Source organism: Hemibagrus wyckioides, linkage group LG04 (assembly GCF_019097595.1).
Source record: "Hemibagrus wyckioides isolate EC202008001 linkage group LG04, SWU_Hwy_1.0, whole genome shotgun sequence".
In the NCBI taxonomy this organism is placed as follows: domain Eukaryota; kingdom Metazoa; phylum Chordata; class Actinopteri; order Siluriformes; family Bagridae; genus Hemibagrus; species Hemibagrus wyckioides.
This window is the reverse complement of record NC_080713.1, coordinates 1086199-1106547: the sequence shown is the minus strand read 5'-3', so window position 1 is coordinate 1106547 and position 20349 is coordinate 1086199. Positions and strand designations below refer to the sequence as shown.

The 20349-nt window shown below is 45.6% G+C and overlaps 3 protein-coding genes across 3 annotated transcripts in view; 1 reads left to right on the top strand and 2 right to left on the bottom strand.

The window, feature by feature from the left end:
• Nucleotides 1-7321, bottom strand: part of ppp6r2b (protein phosphatase 6, regulatory subunit 2b) — a 32055-nt gene extending 24734 nt beyond the window's left edge. The window contains exons 1-3 of the mRNA XM_058387290.1: nucleotides 7170-7321; nucleotides 7001-7074; nucleotides 3815-3962 (exon numbers count right to left, since the gene is read on the bottom strand). The gene's annotated coding sequence lies outside the window, so the exon portion shown is untranslated. The remainder of the gene's footprint in view (nucleotides 1-3814; nucleotides 3963-7000; nucleotides 7075-7169) is intronic.
• Nucleotides 7322-8485: 1164 nt separating this feature from the next.
• Nucleotides 8486-16156, top strand: dnaja2b (DnaJ heat shock protein family (Hsp40) member A2b). The gene is made up of 9 exons (XM_058388074.1): nucleotides 8486-8697; nucleotides 9851-9910; nucleotides 10005-10234; nucleotides 11688-11768; nucleotides 11859-11992; nucleotides 13773-13969; nucleotides 14077-14221; nucleotides 14567-14694; nucleotides 14777-16156. Exons 1-9 carry the CDS (start codon nucleotides 8620-8622, stop codon nucleotides 14963-14965), a joined length of 1242 nt encoding a protein of 413 aa, XP_058244057.1. The 5' UTR covers nucleotides 8486-8619; the 3' UTR covers nucleotides 14966-16156.
• The window catches only part of LOC131352148 (uncharacterized), an 18280-nt gene continuing 13876 nt past the window's right edge, over nucleotides 15946-20349 (bottom strand). The window contains exons 9-15 of the mRNA XM_058388073.1: nucleotides 18865-18919; nucleotides 18312-18724; nucleotides 17915-18079; nucleotides 17252-17494; nucleotides 17016-17120; nucleotides 16864-16955; nucleotides 15946-16780 (exon numbers count right to left, since the gene is read on the bottom strand). Coding sequence (XP_058244056.1) covers nucleotides 16672-16780; nucleotides 16864-16955; nucleotides 17016-17120; nucleotides 17252-17494; nucleotides 17915-18079; nucleotides 18312-18724; nucleotides 18865-18919 — 1182 coding nt within the window. The 3' untranslated portion in view covers nucleotides 15946-16671. The remainder of the gene's footprint in view (nucleotides 16781-16863; nucleotides 16956-17015; nucleotides 17121-17251; nucleotides 17495-17914; nucleotides 18080-18311; nucleotides 18725-18864; nucleotides 18920-20349) is intronic.

Below are 20349 nucleotides of genomic sequence, written 5' to 3'. Positions count from 1 at the left end.
TCATACCCCATCACACACACCATCATACATCACACACACCATCATACACACCATCACACACACACCATCATACACACCATCATACACATACCATCATACCCCATCACACACACCATCATACACACACCATCATACCCCATCACACACACCATCATACCCCATCACACACACCATCATACACACACCATCATACCCCATCACACACACCATCACACCCCATCACACACACCATCATACACCCCATCACACACACCATCATACACACACCATCATACCCCATCACACACACACCATCATACCCCATCACACACACCATCATACCCCATCACACACACCATCACACACACACCATCATACCCCATCACACACACCATCACACACCATCATACCCCATCACACACACCATCATACACACACCATCATACCCCATCACACACACCATCATACCCCATCACACACACCATCATACACACACCATCATACCCCATCACACACACCATCATACCCCATCACACACACCATCATACACACACCATCATACCCCATCACACACACACCATCATACCCCATCACACACACCATCATACACACACCATCATACCCCATCACACACACCATCATACACACACCATCATACCCCATCACACACACCATCATACACACACCATCACACACACCATCACACACACCCCATCATACCCCATCACACACACCATCATACACACCATCATACACACCATCATACCCCATCACACACACCATCATACCCCATCACACACACCATCATACCCCATCACACACACCATCATACACACACCATCATACCCCATCACACACACACCATCATACCCCATCATACCCCATCACACACACCATCACACACACACCATCACACACCATCATACCCCATCACACACACCATCATACACACACCATCATACCCCATCACACACACCATCATACACACACCATCATACCCCATCACACACACCATCATACCCCATCACACACACCATCACACACACACCATCATACCCCATCACACACACACCATCATACACACACCATCATACCCCATCACACACACCATCATACACACACCATCATACCCCATCACACACACCATCATACACACACCATCACACACACCCCATCACACACACCATCATACACACCATCATACCCCATCACACACACCATCATACCCCATCACACACACCATCATACACACACCATCATACCCACACCATCATACCCCATCACACACACCATCACACACCATCATACCCCATCACACACACCATCACACACACCATCATACACCATCACACACACCATCATACACACACACCATCATATACACCATCACATACACACACACACCATCTCAAACACCACCATACACCATCACACACACCATCATACACAATCACACACACCATCTCACACAGCATCATACACAATCACACACACCATCTCACACACCACCACACACACCATCACACACACCATCTCATACCATCATCATACACCATCATCTCACACACCATCTCACACACACACACACCATCTCATACCATCATACACAATTACACACACCATCTCACACACACCATCACCACACACACCATCACACACACCATCTCATACCATCATCATACACCATCATCTCACACACCATCATACACAATCACACACACACCATCTCACACACACCATCTCATACCATCATACACAATTACACACACCATCTCACACACACCATCACCACACACACCATCTCACACACCATCTCACACCATCACACACACCATCATACACCATCTCACACCATCACACACACCATCATACACCATCACACACACCACCATACACACCATCTCACACACCATCACACACACACCATCTCACACCATCACACACACCACCATACACACCATCTCACACCCACCATCTCACATCCCACCATACACACCATCTCACACCCACCATCTCACATCCCACCATACACACCATCTCACACACACCATCTCACACACACCATCTCACACACACCATCTCACACACACCATCTCACACACACCATCACACCCCATCATACACCATCACACACACCAACTCACACACACCATCACACCCCATCACACACACCATCTCACACACCACCATACCCCATCACACACACCATCACACACACACACCATCACACACACACACCATCACACACACACCATCATACACCATCACACACACCATCATATACACCATCACACACACCCCATCATACACACCATCACATACACACCATCACATACACACCATCACACACACCATCATACACCATCATACACACCATCACATACACCCCATCATACACACACCATCACACACACACCATCACACCATCATACACCATCACATTCACACCATCATACACCATCACACACCATCACACACACCATCATACCCCATCATACACACCATCACACACACACCATCATACACACCATCACACACACCATCATACACACCAGCATCACACACCAGCATCACACACCAGCATCACACACACCAGCATCACACACACCAGCATCACACACACCAGCATCACACACACACCATCACACACACACCATCACACACACACCATCACACACACACCATCACACACACACCATCACACACACACCATCACACACACACACCATCACACACACACCATCATACACTATCACACACACCATCTCACACACACCATCATACACACACCATCACACCCCATCATACACACCATCTCACACACCACCACACACACCACCACACACACCATCTCACACACCATCTCACACACCATCTCACACACCACCATACACCATCACACACACCACCATACACCATCACACACACCATCTCATACACCATCATACACACCATCACACACCCCATCACACACACCATTACATACACACCATCACACACACCATCACATACACACCATCACACACACCTCATCATACACCATCACACACACCATCTCACACACCACCATACACACCATTACACACACCATCACACCCCATCATACACCATCACACCCACCACCATACACCATCACAAACACCATCACACACACCACCATACACCATCACACACACCCCATCACACCCCATCACACACACCCCATCATACACCATTACACACACCATCATACACCATCACACCCCATCACACACACCCCATCATACACCATTACACACACCATCATACACCATCATACACCATCTCACACCATCACACACACCATCTCACACACCATCTCACACACCATCTCACACACACCCCATCTCATACCATCATACACCATCACACACACACCATCTCACACCATCACACACACCATCATCACACATACCATCTCACACACCATCATACACAATTACACACACCATCTCACACACACCATCTCACACCATCATCATCACACACCATCATCATCACACACCATCATACACCATTACACACCATCACACACACCACCATTACACACACCATCACACCCCATCATACACCATCACACACACCATTACACACACACCATCACACCCCAAATCACACCCCATCTCACACACACCATCACACCCCATCTCACACACACCATCTCAAACCCCATCTCACACCATCATACATACCATCTCACACACACACACCATCTCACACCCCATCATACACCACCATACACACCATCTCACACACACCATCATCACACACACCATATCTCACCCCATCTCACACACTAAGGTAAAGAAACAGTTACCTTCAGTCACAGTGTGTGTGTGTTTGTTTAGATAAAGCACCAGAGTCCAACACACACTCATCAGAGTCCAACACCGTGGAGTCAGACACACTGACCGGCTCAAGGTTTATCACATTACATCACCACACACACACACACACACACACACCTGCAGAGAGAGAGAGAGAAAACTAATTTAAAATGAAGTAATGACAATATTTCACTAAAATATTTACAGTTTCTGACAGGGGGAGGGGCTAATCTTTTCAGGGCCAGAAAAATTTAAATAGAGCCTTGGGGCCCATTTTACATACATGAGTTCAATGGATTTTATTACTTTTATTATTCATTTTTTAATAAAGCAACTTACATTTATAGTATGCAGAGTGAAGCAACTAAAAAGGCTAAAAATTAAATAGAAAAATTGCTCAATTAATCAATTTAAGCCTTTTTAGGTACTTCACTCTTCATACTATAAATGTAAGTTGCTTTATTAAAAAATGAATAGTAATAAAAATAAATAGATTTAATAAAATCCATTGAAAATGTATGAAAATGGGCCTCAAGACTGTTTGAATTTTTATGGTGCTGAAAAATGTAGCCCCTCCCCCTGCCTGAAACACAGCCCCGCCTCTTTTTTAAACAAGTTTTAACAAAATGGTCAGTTGTGGAGGGAAAAAAAGAAATTCAAAACCACAAGAGGTAAAAAAAAAAAAAAAAAAAAAAGTCACACACTGCTGCTTTAAACACTCGCAGACGGAATAAAAAAGTGCTGACTCGGCTGCTGCGCTATTTCAGGCTCTGAATGGATTAAATCAGCGTTTGTGAAGGAAATTATGTCGAATGCTCCATGGGCTAAGCGGATCGTATTACAGGATCTGTTTCCTGTGTGCAGTATAGAGTATGTACATCATCCTGAGTAGTGAGCGTATACACCAGCGAGTTATTAACATTTATAACTTTACATATACATTACATGTGTCCTGTATACAGATTTATTGATCTGACAGAAAACTACAGTGCAGGCAGGAGCTCAGGGTCATCGTCATCATCATCATCACGCTGATGTTTTCAGACCATTACTTACATCTCACTTTCCTCTCTGACTTAAACACACACTCTTATCTCCCAGAACAATGAAAAAAAAACTTCTGATTCTTCAGGAGGGAAAAAACCTTCCTCTGATTTGACTCATTTATTGATTCATGTTGAATCATGTTGCAAAAACACCTCAACTAAAAGCATGTCTGATGGCACGAGTCACTCGATACACAAAAGACCTGAAGAACAACACAGGCTTTCAGATCTGTTCATCAGGATTAAATGAGAGAAACAAGAGCAGAAGGGCAGTGGAGAAAAAAACAGAGAGAAAAAGTAGATTTGATTATCAAATCAGGAAATGAGAAGCAGAAGGATCAGGACGAGGAGCAGAGGCAGGAACTGGGTGAAAAAAATCAGCTTACAAGCTCACATAAAAACACGATGCAGGTCAAGGGCAGGTCTGAACATGACTTTAATTTAAAGAGAGAGAGAGAGAGAGAATGAGAGAGAGAGAGAGAGAGAGAGAGAGAGTGTGTTAAGATGGTGTTGGTGAATAATGCTGCATTCACTTGCTCCTCAGATTGTTTCCCACCTCCTCAGCTGTAATTATTAATTCAAGTGTTTTCTAAACGTTTCCTCGTCTAGTTCTGCATCTCACTAAATATCCTGCTGTAAAAACGTCCACACAGCCAGAGGATAGATGTTAACATATACCATGTAAACATGTCCATGACCTAAACCTGACCTGAAGCCTAAAATCAGAAAGATTTCCACAAAGCAGCTTTACAGAAACCTGGATGCAGATTCAGCTTCCTAATGAACAAGCAGACTTTCAGAGGTTCTGGATGGAACCCAGACACCCTGAAGATCTGCACTTCCCAGAAAACTCTTCATGCCCAAATCTCAGCCTGACCTGAGCAGAAAACCTCACCTGAGGATTTGTACCTGAGCCCTCAGAGTGGGCGGGGCATACTCTCTCTCCATGGTCAATCACAGCAACTCTAGCCAAACATGGGCATCTTTGAGCTCATGTATACGGAAGAAGACAGGCAGCGATTCCCTCCGAGCGCGTTACTGTCCTGTGGTGCAGCTACACTGGTCTCAGAGGAAGCGTATCTTTACGAGGAAGCGCATCTTAGCCTACATGATCTGATATAATTATAAAAACTGTCCTGTGCTCATCCTCTGGCTCTTATTTATGTTGCTCACACACAAAACGCTTGACATAAATACACACACAATTTGTCTCATTATAGACATCACAGTGAACTTAAGTAAAGTTTAATTTTTCTCCACTGAGCTTGACTTAACTTAAGAACATCAGGACTCAGTGTTGTACATGATATGGTAGATCTCACCTGGATAAACCAGTTCCAGGATTTCTCCTTATATATTGATATAAAATTTTGACAGATACGTATTTATCGTCATTTCTTGAAGTCGTCACTACAATGACAAAGACACAGAAATGATCAGAAACAGCGTGATGCTTAAAAATAAGAGCCGACTTTCTGACGTTTCATTTTACACCTCTACAGCGATTTATCCTGATGTGACTAGCCGTCACCCACAAGAACACCGGTTCCCTTCTGATTCCTCCCAAAGGTTCTTACTCATGTCCTCTCAGGGAGCTTTTCCTTGCCACAGTCTCCTTCTCATGGTTTACTTTGGATTTTGATCTACAGATATGTATAAAAAGCTGCTTTGTGACAATATCAAAAACACTATACAGATAATGTGTCTCCTATCTCTCTCTCACACACACACACACACACACACACAGAGAGAGAGAGAGAGAGAGAGCGATAGAAAGATATTATCAGAGCATCTACAGATTATTATACATCAGATAGAAGCATTTTAGTCTTCATCAAATAAATCTTTTCATATTTAAATTTCATATTTAAATTCGGAGTATTTGTTCAGTCTGAACAGAACAATCACACCGCAATCATATTACGAGTTGTAATATTTGACCCACGTTTTGTGTGTGTGTGTGTGTGTGTGTGTGTGAGATCTTTATAAACGCGTTAGGATGGAGTGCGTCATTTCGGTTGTTTCCAATTAAGACCAAACTGGTAGCTTGTGTTTCCTCAGATGGTAAACACCGGAGTCCTGATTAAATCTGGATTAGTTTGACTTGACATTCATGTCCAGAGCACTCACCTTTAATGCCCCAGCAGTCCGTGTAAAGCTGTCCGATTCAGCAGCTCGGATGGTTTCACGTTTAATACTCAAACCTACAGGAATAATAAATAACACTATTATCGGCGGCGCGCGCTGTTTCCGTCCTGCGCAACACAATGAAATGAAATTCCCCACCCAGTCTCCTCACCTGTCCTACACACACACACACACACCACCACCACACAGTTAATTCCAGGTCTGGAGTCCTGAGTTAGGAGAGCAAAATACGCTCTTTTGACATGTTTATTTGAGTTAAAATGGCGGACGCGGTAACGGGAGCGCGCAGGGAGAGCAGCGGCGCGCTCGGGTTTTAAACGCACCCACGTTTCATCGCGGTGATGTTTGTGATCTCTCTGAAAATTAAGTGCAAGTGTTGGCGGAAATCTGACTGAATGTGGTGCGTTACATGGAGTCGGGTTAATAAGCACTTTTACTTTAACAGACGGTTTATTGGAAATGCATCATGGTGCTGGAATTAATCTCGTTTTACACACATAGATTTCAAATCACACCATAATGAGAGGACCACTGAAAATTACGACATTAACGAAAACAATGTAAGAACTGTGGAAAAAACAAGAACTCCATTGCAGGCCATGTGAGCAGGATTATTTAAGGACACTCCTTTAACTCTGCGCCGCGCCTCCGTCCATCCACCCATCCATCCATCTATCCGCCCCGACGCACTGCGCATGTCACAACCTCCACCCAGCTACACCACTGCACAAGGCAACAGCATGTGGCTCAGATTAATGTATATGTATCATTTCTTAAGATCAGGCTTGTGTCCACTCTGTGAATTAAATCGATGCTGAATTGGAAGAGTTTCAGTCTAAAAGCGGAGGTGATCTGGGTTGCCAGGTCTGTTGTTTTAGGGAAGCGATAAATAGGTCAGAGTAGGACATCTAGAGGAGAAAACTGGTCTAAATAAATCTTTAACCAGAGTGATAAAATGACTGTATAAATGCCCTTCCGTTTTACATGGAAGAGTTACAGGTAAGATGCAACTGAAGTTAAGACAAAGTTAAACAAGTTAATACAAAATAAAACCAGAATAATTACAGGGAATTGTGCATGTCTTATTCATTGCTAAGTAAGACACTCCAGGGGATGCGGCTGTAGGAAAAGAATCAACTTTTATAATTAAATGACAATAATGAGCTGGTCTTCGAATGCATTAATATATGTAATAACTCTGCTGTGTCAGAAGTGCTGTTCTAGAGAATTAATCAACACCTGACCAATCAGAACACTGTATAGTTTAACATCTATTTTACTTTAAAACATTATTATCATTATTATTATCATTATTATTATTATTATTATTATTATTAATGAGAGCCCTCAACTTCCGCTATTTTCTCTGGTTGCTATGGTTACATAACCATCTTCTCAACTCTCCAATCAACAACCAGGCTTGTGAAGCGGAACAACTAGCCAATCATATCGCAGGGGGCGGGGTTTGTCGGAATGTGGATGGGATAAAAATAAAAACAGCGCAGCCGGCTTTTCTTTTCCTCGGCTTGTTATACTCCCCCGGTCCGGTCCGGTTCGGCTAGGTTCGGTTCGGTGGTCGTTTCTCGGTGCGGTTCGGAGACATGGCGAACGTAGCGGACACCAAACTCTATGACATCCTCGGAGTTTCTCCTTCGGCTACCGAGAACGAGCTGAAAAAGGTAGCGTGTGTTTCTGGAGCTTTCTCCCGGATCCCGGTCCGTGTGTGAGGGGGGTCTGTGCCGGGGAGCTCGGCTAGCTCTCTGCGGTAGCGTTAGCATAAAACCTATGTTTGTGTTATTCTCCTTGTTGCCTTTATATCCGACCCAGACCTTCACGATTTTAATAACACAAAGATAATAACCTTATGGTTATAATCCTCTCATTTTTCACCTTCTGTGAGAGAAAAAAAGGAGAATGTTGTGGCTGTAAATTCTGACAAAAGATGCTGGACGCAGCGCTAGCATCTCTGACTAGCCTTCACCTGAAAGAAGAACTCTTTATTATTTATTTTTCGAATCTTACAACGAAACGTGGTTTATGTACTGAATTGTGTATTATTATTATTATTATTATTATTATTATTATTATTATTATTAATCCCGATGAGGGGTGAAATTGATTTGACGGTTTTGTTTATTATATGCTGTTTATCTTTACCAGTGATTTAATGGAAGCGGAATTAAAATAATAATTAAAAATATATCTAGATAGATGTATAAATTGTTGTTTCTGTCCTAAGCATTAAGATAATTTGTATGGAACAATAAATAAAATAAATTAATTAAAAAAAAGACAGTGGAACACCTTTCATGCATATTTATATATGACTACATGATTATGCTAATGATGGAAACGCCCCCAATTTCTTCCTGCTGTCCCTCACCTGCTTATAACACCAACAGTAGCTACTGTAGCTAGCTGCTAGTAAACAAGCCTCATCATTTGCATATCAGATATGATTGGTCCAAAACAGTGGTGGGTGTTTAGTGACGTCACAGCCTGAGCTCCACCTCTAAAGCAGTTTTTATACGCATGAAAAATGAACTTTCTGTTTTATTATTTATTCTGTTTTATAAATGTTTCTGAGTCAGAAACATTTGGATGAAAATCAAATTTTACAAAGCTCTTAAACCATGAAACTAATTTCCAACTTGGAATTCTGACTTAAAGAACTTTTCCTTGTCTGAAGTCGGGTTTTTCTGAGCTCCACGGACGGAGTAATACAGCAGTGCTGATAAAGTCTCAGTTCTGACTCTAAAAAGAAAACCACATGGAATGAGGTTTAACTCTGACTTCAACGTTAGAATTATTAATTGTGTGTGTTTATTACAGGCGTATCGCAAACTGGCAAAAGAGTATCACCCTGATAAGAATCCCAATGCAGGAGACAAGGTAAGAGATGTCATGTCATCAAGCATCAGAGGTGAAGAAGAAGTCAGGAGATGATGTGTGTGTGTGTGTGTGTGTGTGTGTGTGTGTGTGTCAGTTTAAGGAGATCAGCTTTGCGTACGAGGTGTTGACTAACCCTGAGAAGAAGGAGCTGTATGACCGGTATGGAGAGCAGGGTCTGCGTGAGGGAGGTGGAGGTGGAGCTGGGATGGAGGACATTTTCTCACACATCTTTGGCGGAGGTCTGTTTGGGTTCATGGGCGGTCAGAGCAGCAGGAACCGAAATGGGGGACGACAGAGGGGAGAGGACATGGTGCATCCACTCAAGTGAGTCCAGCATGATGAATGTGTACGAATGTCTATGTGCATAACATGAGCAATGCGAGATGAAGTGAATAAGACTGATCTCCTCATCATGGCACCTGTTAGTGGGTGGGATATATTAGGCAGCAAGTGAACATTTTGTTCTCAAAGTTGATGTTAGAAGCAGGAAAAATGGACAAGCGTAGGATTTGGATTTGAGCGAATTTGACCAAAAGGGCCAAATTGTGATGGCTAGACCACTGGATCAGAGCATCTCCAAAACTGCAGCTCTTGTGGGGTGTTCCCGGTCTGCAGTGGTCAGTATCTATCAAAAGTGGTCCAAGAAAGGAACAGTGGAGAACCGGAGACAGGGTCATGGACGGTCAAGGCTCATTGATGCACGTGGGGAGAGAAGGCTGGCCCGTGTGATCCGATCCAACAGACGAGCTACTGTTGCTCAAACTGCTGAAGAAGTTAATGCTGGTTCTGATAGAAAGGGGTCAGAATACACAGTGCAGGACAGTTTGTTGTGTATGGGGCTGAATAGATGCAGACCGGTCAGAGTGCTCATGCTGACCCCTGTGCACCACCGAAAGCACCAACAATGGGCACATGATCATCAGAACTGGACCACGGAGCAATGGAAGAAGGTGTCCTGGTCTGATGAATCACGTTTTCTTTTACATCACGTGGATGGCCGGGGGCGTGTGCGTCTCTTACCTGGGGAACACATGGCACCAGGATGCACTATGGGAAGAAGGCGAGCCGGCGGAGGCAGTGTCCTGCTTTGGTCAGTGTTTTGCTGGGAAACCTTGGGTCCTGCATCCATGTGCTTTGACACGTACCACCTACCTAAGCATTGTTAGACCATCTACTCCCTTTCATGGAAACGGTATTCCCTGATGGCTGTGGTCTCTTTCAGCAGGAGAATGCTCCGTGCCACAAAGCAGAAATGGTTCAGGAATGGTTTGATGACCACAACAACCAGTTTGAGGTGTTGACTCCGCCTCCAAATTCCCCAGATCTTAATCCAATCTAGCATCTGTGGGATGTTCTGGACAAACAAGTCCCATCCATGGAGGCCCCACCTCACAACTTACAGGACGTAAAGGATCTGCTGCTAACATCTTGATGCCAGATCCCACAGCACACCTTCAGAGATCTAGTGGAGTCCATGCCTCGACGAGTCAGGGCTGTTTTGTCATCAAAAGGGGGACCAACACAATATTAGGGAGGTGGTCATAATGTTATGGATGATCAGTGTATAGCAATCCTACAGAAGCTAGCTAGTTAAACACAAAAATTAAATAACACACTGATCAGTGAAATCAGTGTTATGTAAGCTAACTGTACCAGCTGTGCGCACTCACCAGTGGCGCGCACACACACGCACACACACACACACACACACGTGGGATGGAAGTTTACCTTTAAAGACTAAACAGTGACCAGTAATCTGTTTATTTCTCTGAACCAGGGTGTCGTTAGAAGATCTTTACAACGGCAAAACCACCAAACTCCAGCTGAGCAAGAACATCCTGTGTAGTGCCTGCAATGGGTGAGGGAGAGAAATAAAAACTGAGCGTAATAACATCAGCAGTTTGTGTTTCTCCGTCAGAACGAGGGAATAAACAGTGTGTGTTTTCAGTCAGGGGGGAAAGACGGGCGCGGTGCAGAAGTGTACTGCGTGCAGAGGCAGAGGGATGAGGATCATGATCAGACAGCTGGCTCCTGGTATGGTCCAACAAATGCAGACGGTGTGTAATGACTGCAACGGAGAAGGTGAGGAAGATCATCGTGCATCCTGCCGTCACCCCTCACTCGTGCATCCTGCCGTCACCCCTCACTCGTGCATCCTGCTGTCACCCCTCACCCGTGCATCCTGCCGTCACTCGTGCATCCTGCCGTCACCCCTCACTCGTGCATCCTGCCGTCACCCCTCACCCGTGCATCCTGCCGTCACCCGTGCATCCTGCCGTCACCCCTCACTCGTGCATCCTGCCGTCACCCGTGCATCCTGCCGTCACCCCTCACTCGTGCATCCTGCCGTCACTCGTGCATCCTGCCGTCACTCGTGCATCCTGCCGTCACTCGTGCATCCTGCCGTCACCCCTCACTCGTGCATCCTGCCGTCACCCCTCACCCGTGCATCCTGCCGTCACCCGTGCATCCTGCCGTCACCCCTCACTCGTGCATCCTGCCCTCACCCGTGCATCCTGCCGTCACCCCTCACTCGTGCATCCTGCCGTCACTCGTGCATCCTGCCGTCACTCGTGCATCCTGCGGTCAGCCGTCACTCGTGCATCCTGCTGTCACCCCTCACCCATGCATCCTGCCGTCACTCGTGCATCCTCCCGTCACCCCTCACTCGTGCATCCTGCCGTCACTCGTGCATCCTGCCGTCACTCGTGCATCCTGCGGTCAGCCGTCACTCGTGCATCCTGCGGTCAGCCGTCACTCGTGCATCCTGCGGTCAGCCGTCACTCGTGCATCCTGCGGTCAGCCGTGCATCCTGCCGTCAGCCGTGCATCCTGCCGTCAGCCGTGCATCCTGCCGTCAGCCGTGCATCCTGCCGTCAGCCGCCAGCCGTGCATCCTGCCGCCAGCCGTGCATCCTGCCGCCAGCCGTGCATCCTGCCGCCACCCGTGCATCCTGCCGTCACCCGTCACCCGTGCATCCTGCCGTCACCCGTCACCCGTGCATCCTGCCGTCACCCGTCACCCGTGCATCCTGCCGTCACCCGTCACCCGTGCATCCTGCCGTCACTCGTGCACTGACACTCACTCGTCACCCGTGCCATCTGCCGTCACCCGTGCCATCTGCCGTCACCCGTGCCATCTGCCGTCACCCGTGCATCCTGCCGTCACCCGTGCCATCTGCCGTCACCCGTGCATCCTGCCGTCACCCGTCACCCGTGCATCCTGCCGTCACCCGTGCATCCTGCCGTCACCCGTCACCCGTGCATCCTGCCGTCACCCGTCACCCGTGCATCCTGCCGTCACCCGTGCATCCTGCCGTCACCCGTGCATCCTGCCGTCACCCGTCACCCGTGCCATCTGCCGTCACCCGTGCCATCTGCCGTCACCCGTGCCATCTGCCGTCACCCGTGCCATCTGCCGTCACCCGTGCATCCTGCCGTCACCCGTGCCATCTGCCGTCACCCGTGCCATCTGCCGTCACCCGTGCCATCTGCCGTCACCCGTGCATCCTGCCGTCACCCGTGCATCCTGCCGTCACCCGTGCATCCTGCCGTCACCCGTCACCCGTGCATCCTGCCGTCACCCGTCACCCGTGCATCCTGCCGTCACCCGTCACCCGTGCATCCTGCCGTCACCCGTGCCATCTGCCGTCACTCGTGCACTGACACTCACTCATGCCATCTGTCGTCACCCGTCACTCGTGCATCCTGTCGTCACTCGTGCATCCTGTCGTCACTCGTGCCATCTGCCGTCACCCGTCACTCGTGCATCCTGTCGTCACTCGTGCATCCTGCCGTCACCCCTCACTCGAGCATCCTGTCATCACTCCTCCACAACACTGTGTTTAATGATGTTGTGAACAGGTGAGGTGATCAGCGAGAGAGACAGGTGCAAACAGTGTGAGGGCCGTAAGGTGTGTAAGGAGGTGAAGACGTTGGAGGTGCACGTGGATAAGGGAATGAGACACGGGCAGAAGATCACGTTCAGTGGAGAAGCGGATCAGGCTCCAAACACCGAGCCTGGAGATATTATACTGGTGCTGCAGGAGAAGGAACATGAGGTATCACCTACACGCACGCGCGCACACGTACTTATGCGTGCAGCTTTTTTTAAAAATTGAAACTAGCTGTACTACTGCTAGAGTGAAGTGTGTGTGTGTGTGTGTAGGAGTTCCGCAGGGACTTTAATGACCTGCACATGTGTCGGACTATCGGCCTGGTGGAGGCGCTGTGCGGATTCCAGCTCACTCTGACACACCTTGACGGGCGACACCTCCTCATCAAATACCCTGCTGGAAAAGTCATTGAGCCAGGTGTGTGTCCTATATTTGAGATGATCAGGCCAGGGATCTGGGTGGGCGTGTCCTTCCTGTATGTGACATGAATGGAGATAGGGGTGTAGTTGGGCATGTCTTGTATATGAAAAGAATTAAGCCATGAATGACTTCCTGGTGTGCGTGTGAGTGAGACTGAGACTGATTTTCACTTGTGTTAATTTGAGTTTAATTAGTTAGCTATACAGTTAGAACTACTACTGTTTCTCATGAGAACTAAAAAAGAAAAATAGGCCATGCCCACAAGCGACTGCAGTCCCGTGACACTAACTAGGTTGATGGCAGTGTAACGTGTTGTGAAGTGATGGTGTGTTGGTGGTATAGGTGCTGTGAGGGTGGTGCGTGGAGAGGGAATGCCGCAGTATAGGAACCCATTTGAGAAAGGAGATCTCTACATCAAGTTTGACGTTAGGTTCCCGGATAACGGCTGGCTCAGTACCGAGAAGCTAACGGTAGGTCACACACGTGCAGTTAACCATGCGACGTTTATATGAAGGCTGGTGTGTAGCGGTTACATGCATGGTGTGTGTGTAGGAACTGGAGTATCTGTTACCGTCACGTGATGAGGACATCGCCATCACGGCTGACTCTGAGGAGGTCGACCTGCAGGAGTTCGACATGAGTCAGGGGTCATCTGGAGGTCAACGGCGTGAAGCTTATAATGACAGCTCAGATGAGGAGGGCGGTCCACACGGGCCGGGGGTGCAGTGCGCCCACCAGTAACGTGTCTCTTACACACACACACACACTTCAGTCACAGTGCATCACACCTGGAACAAAAACTTCAATTCCTTTCCTCTGACCCAGACCTGCCATCCTTCATGCCTTTAGTGTCAGAGCTCTGTGTTTAATGGCGGACTTTGCTGCAGCTACGAGATATCACTTAAAAATTCTTCAATATGTCAATCTGGCATGATCGACGCTTCTGACTCCGATATTAACGCTGCATTTGACTTGCCTCAAAATTCAGAATTTTTGATCTCTGCACATTTGAGCTGCTAAATGTGGGAAGATTCCCATGGATGATTCGGCGTTTGTATTTTAACAACAAGCTAGTCAGCTAACTGTGATGAGGGATTTATATATATTTTTTAATATCTCAGAACAAATTGTAGAGTCTGTGTTATAGATTTAACGAGTGAATGCGTCTGTATGTAAAGTCTTTTTTCTTTTTTGTTGATGTTTAAGAGGCCACTTTGTTTTGACGTCACTGGTCACTCGCTCCTGATTTAGGAATTCCTCTGGATTTGAGGGGACCTTTTACCTAGCCGGAGATTACAAGTCATGAGTTATGATCTTAAGTCGAATGCAGCGTATCTGACCCACTTGAAGCTCTGCCCCCTTCCATATGTCCCACATTAGTAATCTCTCATCTCACCGTGGAACGTTTTCCCACTGGTAAGATGCGCTGATGCGGCGTTCTTGGTTTCTGTCACGGTTTGGAGAATGTTTCGAGTTCATTAACGTGAAAAATGAAGTCAGTGACGTAAAAAAATAGATCTACAAGTGATGTGTGAAGAATGTTGTTCGTCTCCACAGGGATGACAGGTCTGTAATCTTCTAGCTCTCGTCCCGTCTCATCTCATCCCTCGACTAAAACTGGAATACTAAACTAGAGCCTCCATCTCGCATCCGAAAAACAAATGTTCCTATGTTTTAAATGAATAAAAAGAAAGGAAGAACTGAAAAAGAAAGAAGAAATATATACAGAATGGGTTGTTTTTAATTCATTACCACCAACATTACCCACATTGTAAACTTTTATATACTGTATACATCACTGAATATTTAAACTTGAAAAGCAATTGGGTATAGGATTTAAGTTAAACACACATACACACACTTCTGAAACAGTGTCAAAATGAAGACAAGGACGTTGTCAAAAGGTTCAATAAAACATTTACGTGTCTAATACACACTTGTCTGTCGTTTACTGTTTAAAGGGATTTTTTTTTTTAAATGTTTGAAACTACACCAACATTAACAGCTTTAGCATTAAAAGGACAATCAGCAAAAGGAGCAAAATCAGCAATTTTACTAACATAGATCATGAAATTCAGCCACAACACACACACAGAGTCAAGGCTTGAACACCTTTACACAATATTACTGACAAGTATGTAGACATGCCCCTTTGTTCTGATTGGCTGGATGTTGATGATCTCCTCATCTTTCTTTGATTTATAATCTGATTTGCAACAGAAACCAAATGGAAAAATGACACTGAAAAAAATCACTGATCGCTCCTTTAAATTTAAATCTGCAGTGTGTAATGTTTAGTGCCCTCTGGTGTCTGTATGTCGAACTGCATTTACAGTAGGGCCAATAAACATAAGGCTAAAGTGTGTGTGTGTGTGTTGTGAATTTCAGTTCTTTTTCTGTATTTTTAAAATCTATTGATTAAAAACTTTTAAACCTGTCCATAAACATCACAGACTCTCAGGGAATGTTCCGCATGTGTGTGAGTCGAGCACATCTTCTGCGTTAGACACACACTGAGCTGTAGGTGTGAGAAGTTCCTTAAATTCGGTCGTGTTCCTGTGGAAACAAAAATAGTTTCAGTGTGTGTGTGTGTGTGTGTGTGTGTGTGTGTGTGTGTGTGTGTGTGTACGTTCCACTACCTCTCTCTTCTCGACTGTAGGACATAAGAACGTTCTCTCCACATCTGCTGCAGTTTCACTCTGACCATCATCTTCTGCTGCTGCTCATCTTCCTACAACACACACTCTCATTAGTTGTCCCTTATCATGTCAAGTGTGTGTGTGTGTTATACCTGCTGAAGTGTGTTGGTCAGGTGTCTGAACGTTTCCTCGCGCCTCAGCCCCAGCAGGTCCTCGTCTGACTTCCTGTTCTGAATGATTGACAGTCGCTCCTGAACCTGCAGAGAGATGAAGGTGTGGAGTTAAAGACACTCACAGAAGTGCACAAATCTTCACCATCTTTAACACCGTGTAAAGGCTGAGGTTGTACAAATATTCACCCATTGTGTGTGTGTGTGTGTGTGTTTACTCTAAGGATTTGTCGGTCTCGGTCTCGTTGCCAGCGTTGCTCTGCTCTTCTCTGGATGTGGACGAGGCTGCGCATGGTGGCTTCTCGCTGGAGCTGCTGTTCCTCACACACTGCGTCACACACTGCGTCCTGTGTGTGTGTCTCGCCCGAGGCCGGTGTGCTCTCTGAGTCGACCTGCACAACTGCTGCTGCTGCTGCTGATGATGTTCTGTGTTCATCACTGCTGATGTCATTCTGAACGTCCTGGAAAAAAGTCAAAAATGATTCATTTCCTGTACATTTTTATTTACAGTTTAATAAAAAGGGAAAATAAAGAAGGGAAGAATAGTGCTGAAGGCAGGCTGACTGTGAGGAGTGAAGTGGACATGTGGGCGGAGCTAAAATAGTCAAGACCATTGATTTAGTCTAACTGTTTTGTTTTTTTCGATGGGCTGATTTGGGTAATTAAGAAGTGAGCATGACTTTATTTAACAATATTAATCATTTGTCCAATCACAGGTCAGCAGATGCTTGTGACTATCCAATCACAGGTCAGCTCCAGACATCGTCTAATTTCGTCGGAGCCCCCCGAGAAGCTCCGCCCACCTCTGCAGGCTTCGTGTTTATGAGACAGTGTGAAGGAAAGGAGAAAGACGAGTGTAAGCGCAGGAGCGAACGCAGCACCGTGCTGGACGAGTTCGGCTCCTGTATCGGCTCCACGAGTGTGTGTGTGTGTGCAGTCGCTGTGTGTTCACACAGGGATGACGCGGAGTGTGTATGATCCGGAGTGTGTGATTCTGTAGACGTCACGTCTGTCGTCGGTGCTTCAGGTAGAGCTGAGGTCACTTCCTATAACGAAACGACACAGTAAATATCTTAACATGTTCCCAAAGTGCTCGCTTATTGTGCGTGTGTGTGCGTGCGCGTGTGTGCGCGTGCGTGCGCGTGTGTGTGTGTGCGTGCGTGTGTGTGTGCGCGTGTGTGCGTGTGCGCGTGTGTGTGCGTGTGCGCGTGCGTGTGCGTGCGTGCGTGTGTGTGTGTGTGCGTGTGTGTGTGTGCGCGTGTGTGCGTGCGTGTGCACCTGTGTATTGTTATTCGCTGGTTTGCTCCAGGCCAGTGTGATGAGCGACGCCTGTTTTTCTACAGCATCCACTTTCCACTCCTCTTCTCCCTCTCTTCCTTCTCTCCTTTCCTCCTCTTCAATCTCTCTTTGTTCTCTCCTCTTTTCTTTCTCTCCCACTTTTCTTTCTCTCTCTTCTCGCATCTCCTCCTCTTCTTCCTCTCTTCTTTCTCTCTCCACCTCTCCCTCTCTTCCTTCTGTCCTCTCCTCCTCTTCTTCCTCTCTTCTTTCTCTCTCCTCTTCTTGTTCTCTTCTATTTCTCCTTTCCTCCTTCTCTCCCTCTCTTCCTTCTCTCCTCTCCTCCTCTCTCTTCTCTCCAACCCCAAGGATCTCTAAATACGGCGTGTCCTCAGGGATTAGGACAACCCCACAACCTACACACACACACGTTCATTTTTCAGTAAAATTCATTCTTTAAATTCTATTGATGTTGTAGACTTCATTATTATCATTTTAAGCCTTTTTTGACCTTCATGAAAATTCCATTAAAATCAGATTAGATTCTCTTCTTTACCTGTGCAGATTTCTTGTTCCTCACTGACCGCTGGAGAGCTTCGACCTGGTCCATTCTGTAAAAAAAAGAAGAAACAGTTCATTATCCATCACCATCTGCACTTTATTCATTTACTTCATTTTCACTTTAATAATAATATTAGAATATAAATGAAGGTGTAAAGGTGTGTGTGTGTGTGTATAAATGAAGGTGTAAAGGTGTGTGTGTGTATAAATGAAGGTGTAAAGGTGTGTGTGTGTATAAATGAAGGTGTAAAGGTGTGTGTGTGTATAAATGAAGGTGTAAAGGTGTGTGTGTGTGTGTATAAATGAAGGTGTAAAGGTGTGTGTGTGTGTATAAATGAAGGTGTAAAGGTGTGTGTGTGTATAAATGAAGGTGTAAAGGTGTGTGTGTGTGTATAAATGAAGGTGTAAAGGTGTGTGTGTGTGTATAAATGAAGGTGTAAAGGTGTGTGTGTGTGTATAAATGAAGGTGTAAAGGTGTGTGTGTGTATAAATGAAGGTGTAAAGGTGTGTGTGTGTATAAATGAAGGTGTAAAGGTGTGTGTGTGTATAAATGAAGGTGTAAAGGTGTGTGTGTGTGTATAAATGAAGGTGTAAAGGTGTGTGTGTGTGTGTATAAATGAAGGTGTAAAGGTGTGTGTGTGTGTGTGTATAAATGAAGGTGTAAAGGTGTGTGTGTGTGTGTATAAATGAAGGTGTAAAGGTGTGTGTGTGTGTGTATAAATGAAGGTGTAAAGGTGTGTGTGTGTATAAATGAAGGTGTAAAGGTGTGTGTGTATAAATGAAGGTGTAAAGGTGTGTGTGTGTGTATAAATGAAGGTGTAAAGGTGTGTGTGTGTGTATAAATGAAGGTGTAAAGGTGTGTGTGTGTGTATAAATGAAGGTGTAAAGGTGTGTGTGTGTGTATAAATGAAGGTGTAAAGGTGTGTGTGTGTGTATAAATGAAGGTGTAAAGGTGTGTGTGTGTGTATAAATGAAGGTGTAAAGGTGTGTGTGTGTATAAATGAAGGTGTAAAGGTGTGTGTGTGTGTATAAATGAAGGTGTAAAGGTGTGTGTGTGTGTATAAATGAAGGTGTAAAGGTGTGTGTGTGTATAAATGAAGGTGTAAAGGTGTGTGTGTATAAATGAAGGTGTAAAGGTGTGTGTGTGTGTGTATAAATGAAGGTGTAAAGGTGTGTGTGTGTGTGTATAAATGAAGGTGTAAAGGTGTGTGTGTATAAATGAAGGTGTAAAGGTGTGTGTGTGTGTATAAATGAAGGTGTAAAGGTGTGTGTGTGTGTATAAATGAAGGTGTAAAGGTGTGTGTGTATAAATGAAGGTGTAAAGGTGTGTGTGTGTGTGTATAAATGAAGGTGTAAAGGTGTGTGTGTATAAATGAAGGTGTAAAGGTGTGTGTATAAATGAAGGTGTAAAGGTGTGTGTGTATAAATGAAGGTGTAAAGGTGTGTGTGTGTGTGTGTGTATAAATGAAGGTGTAAAGGT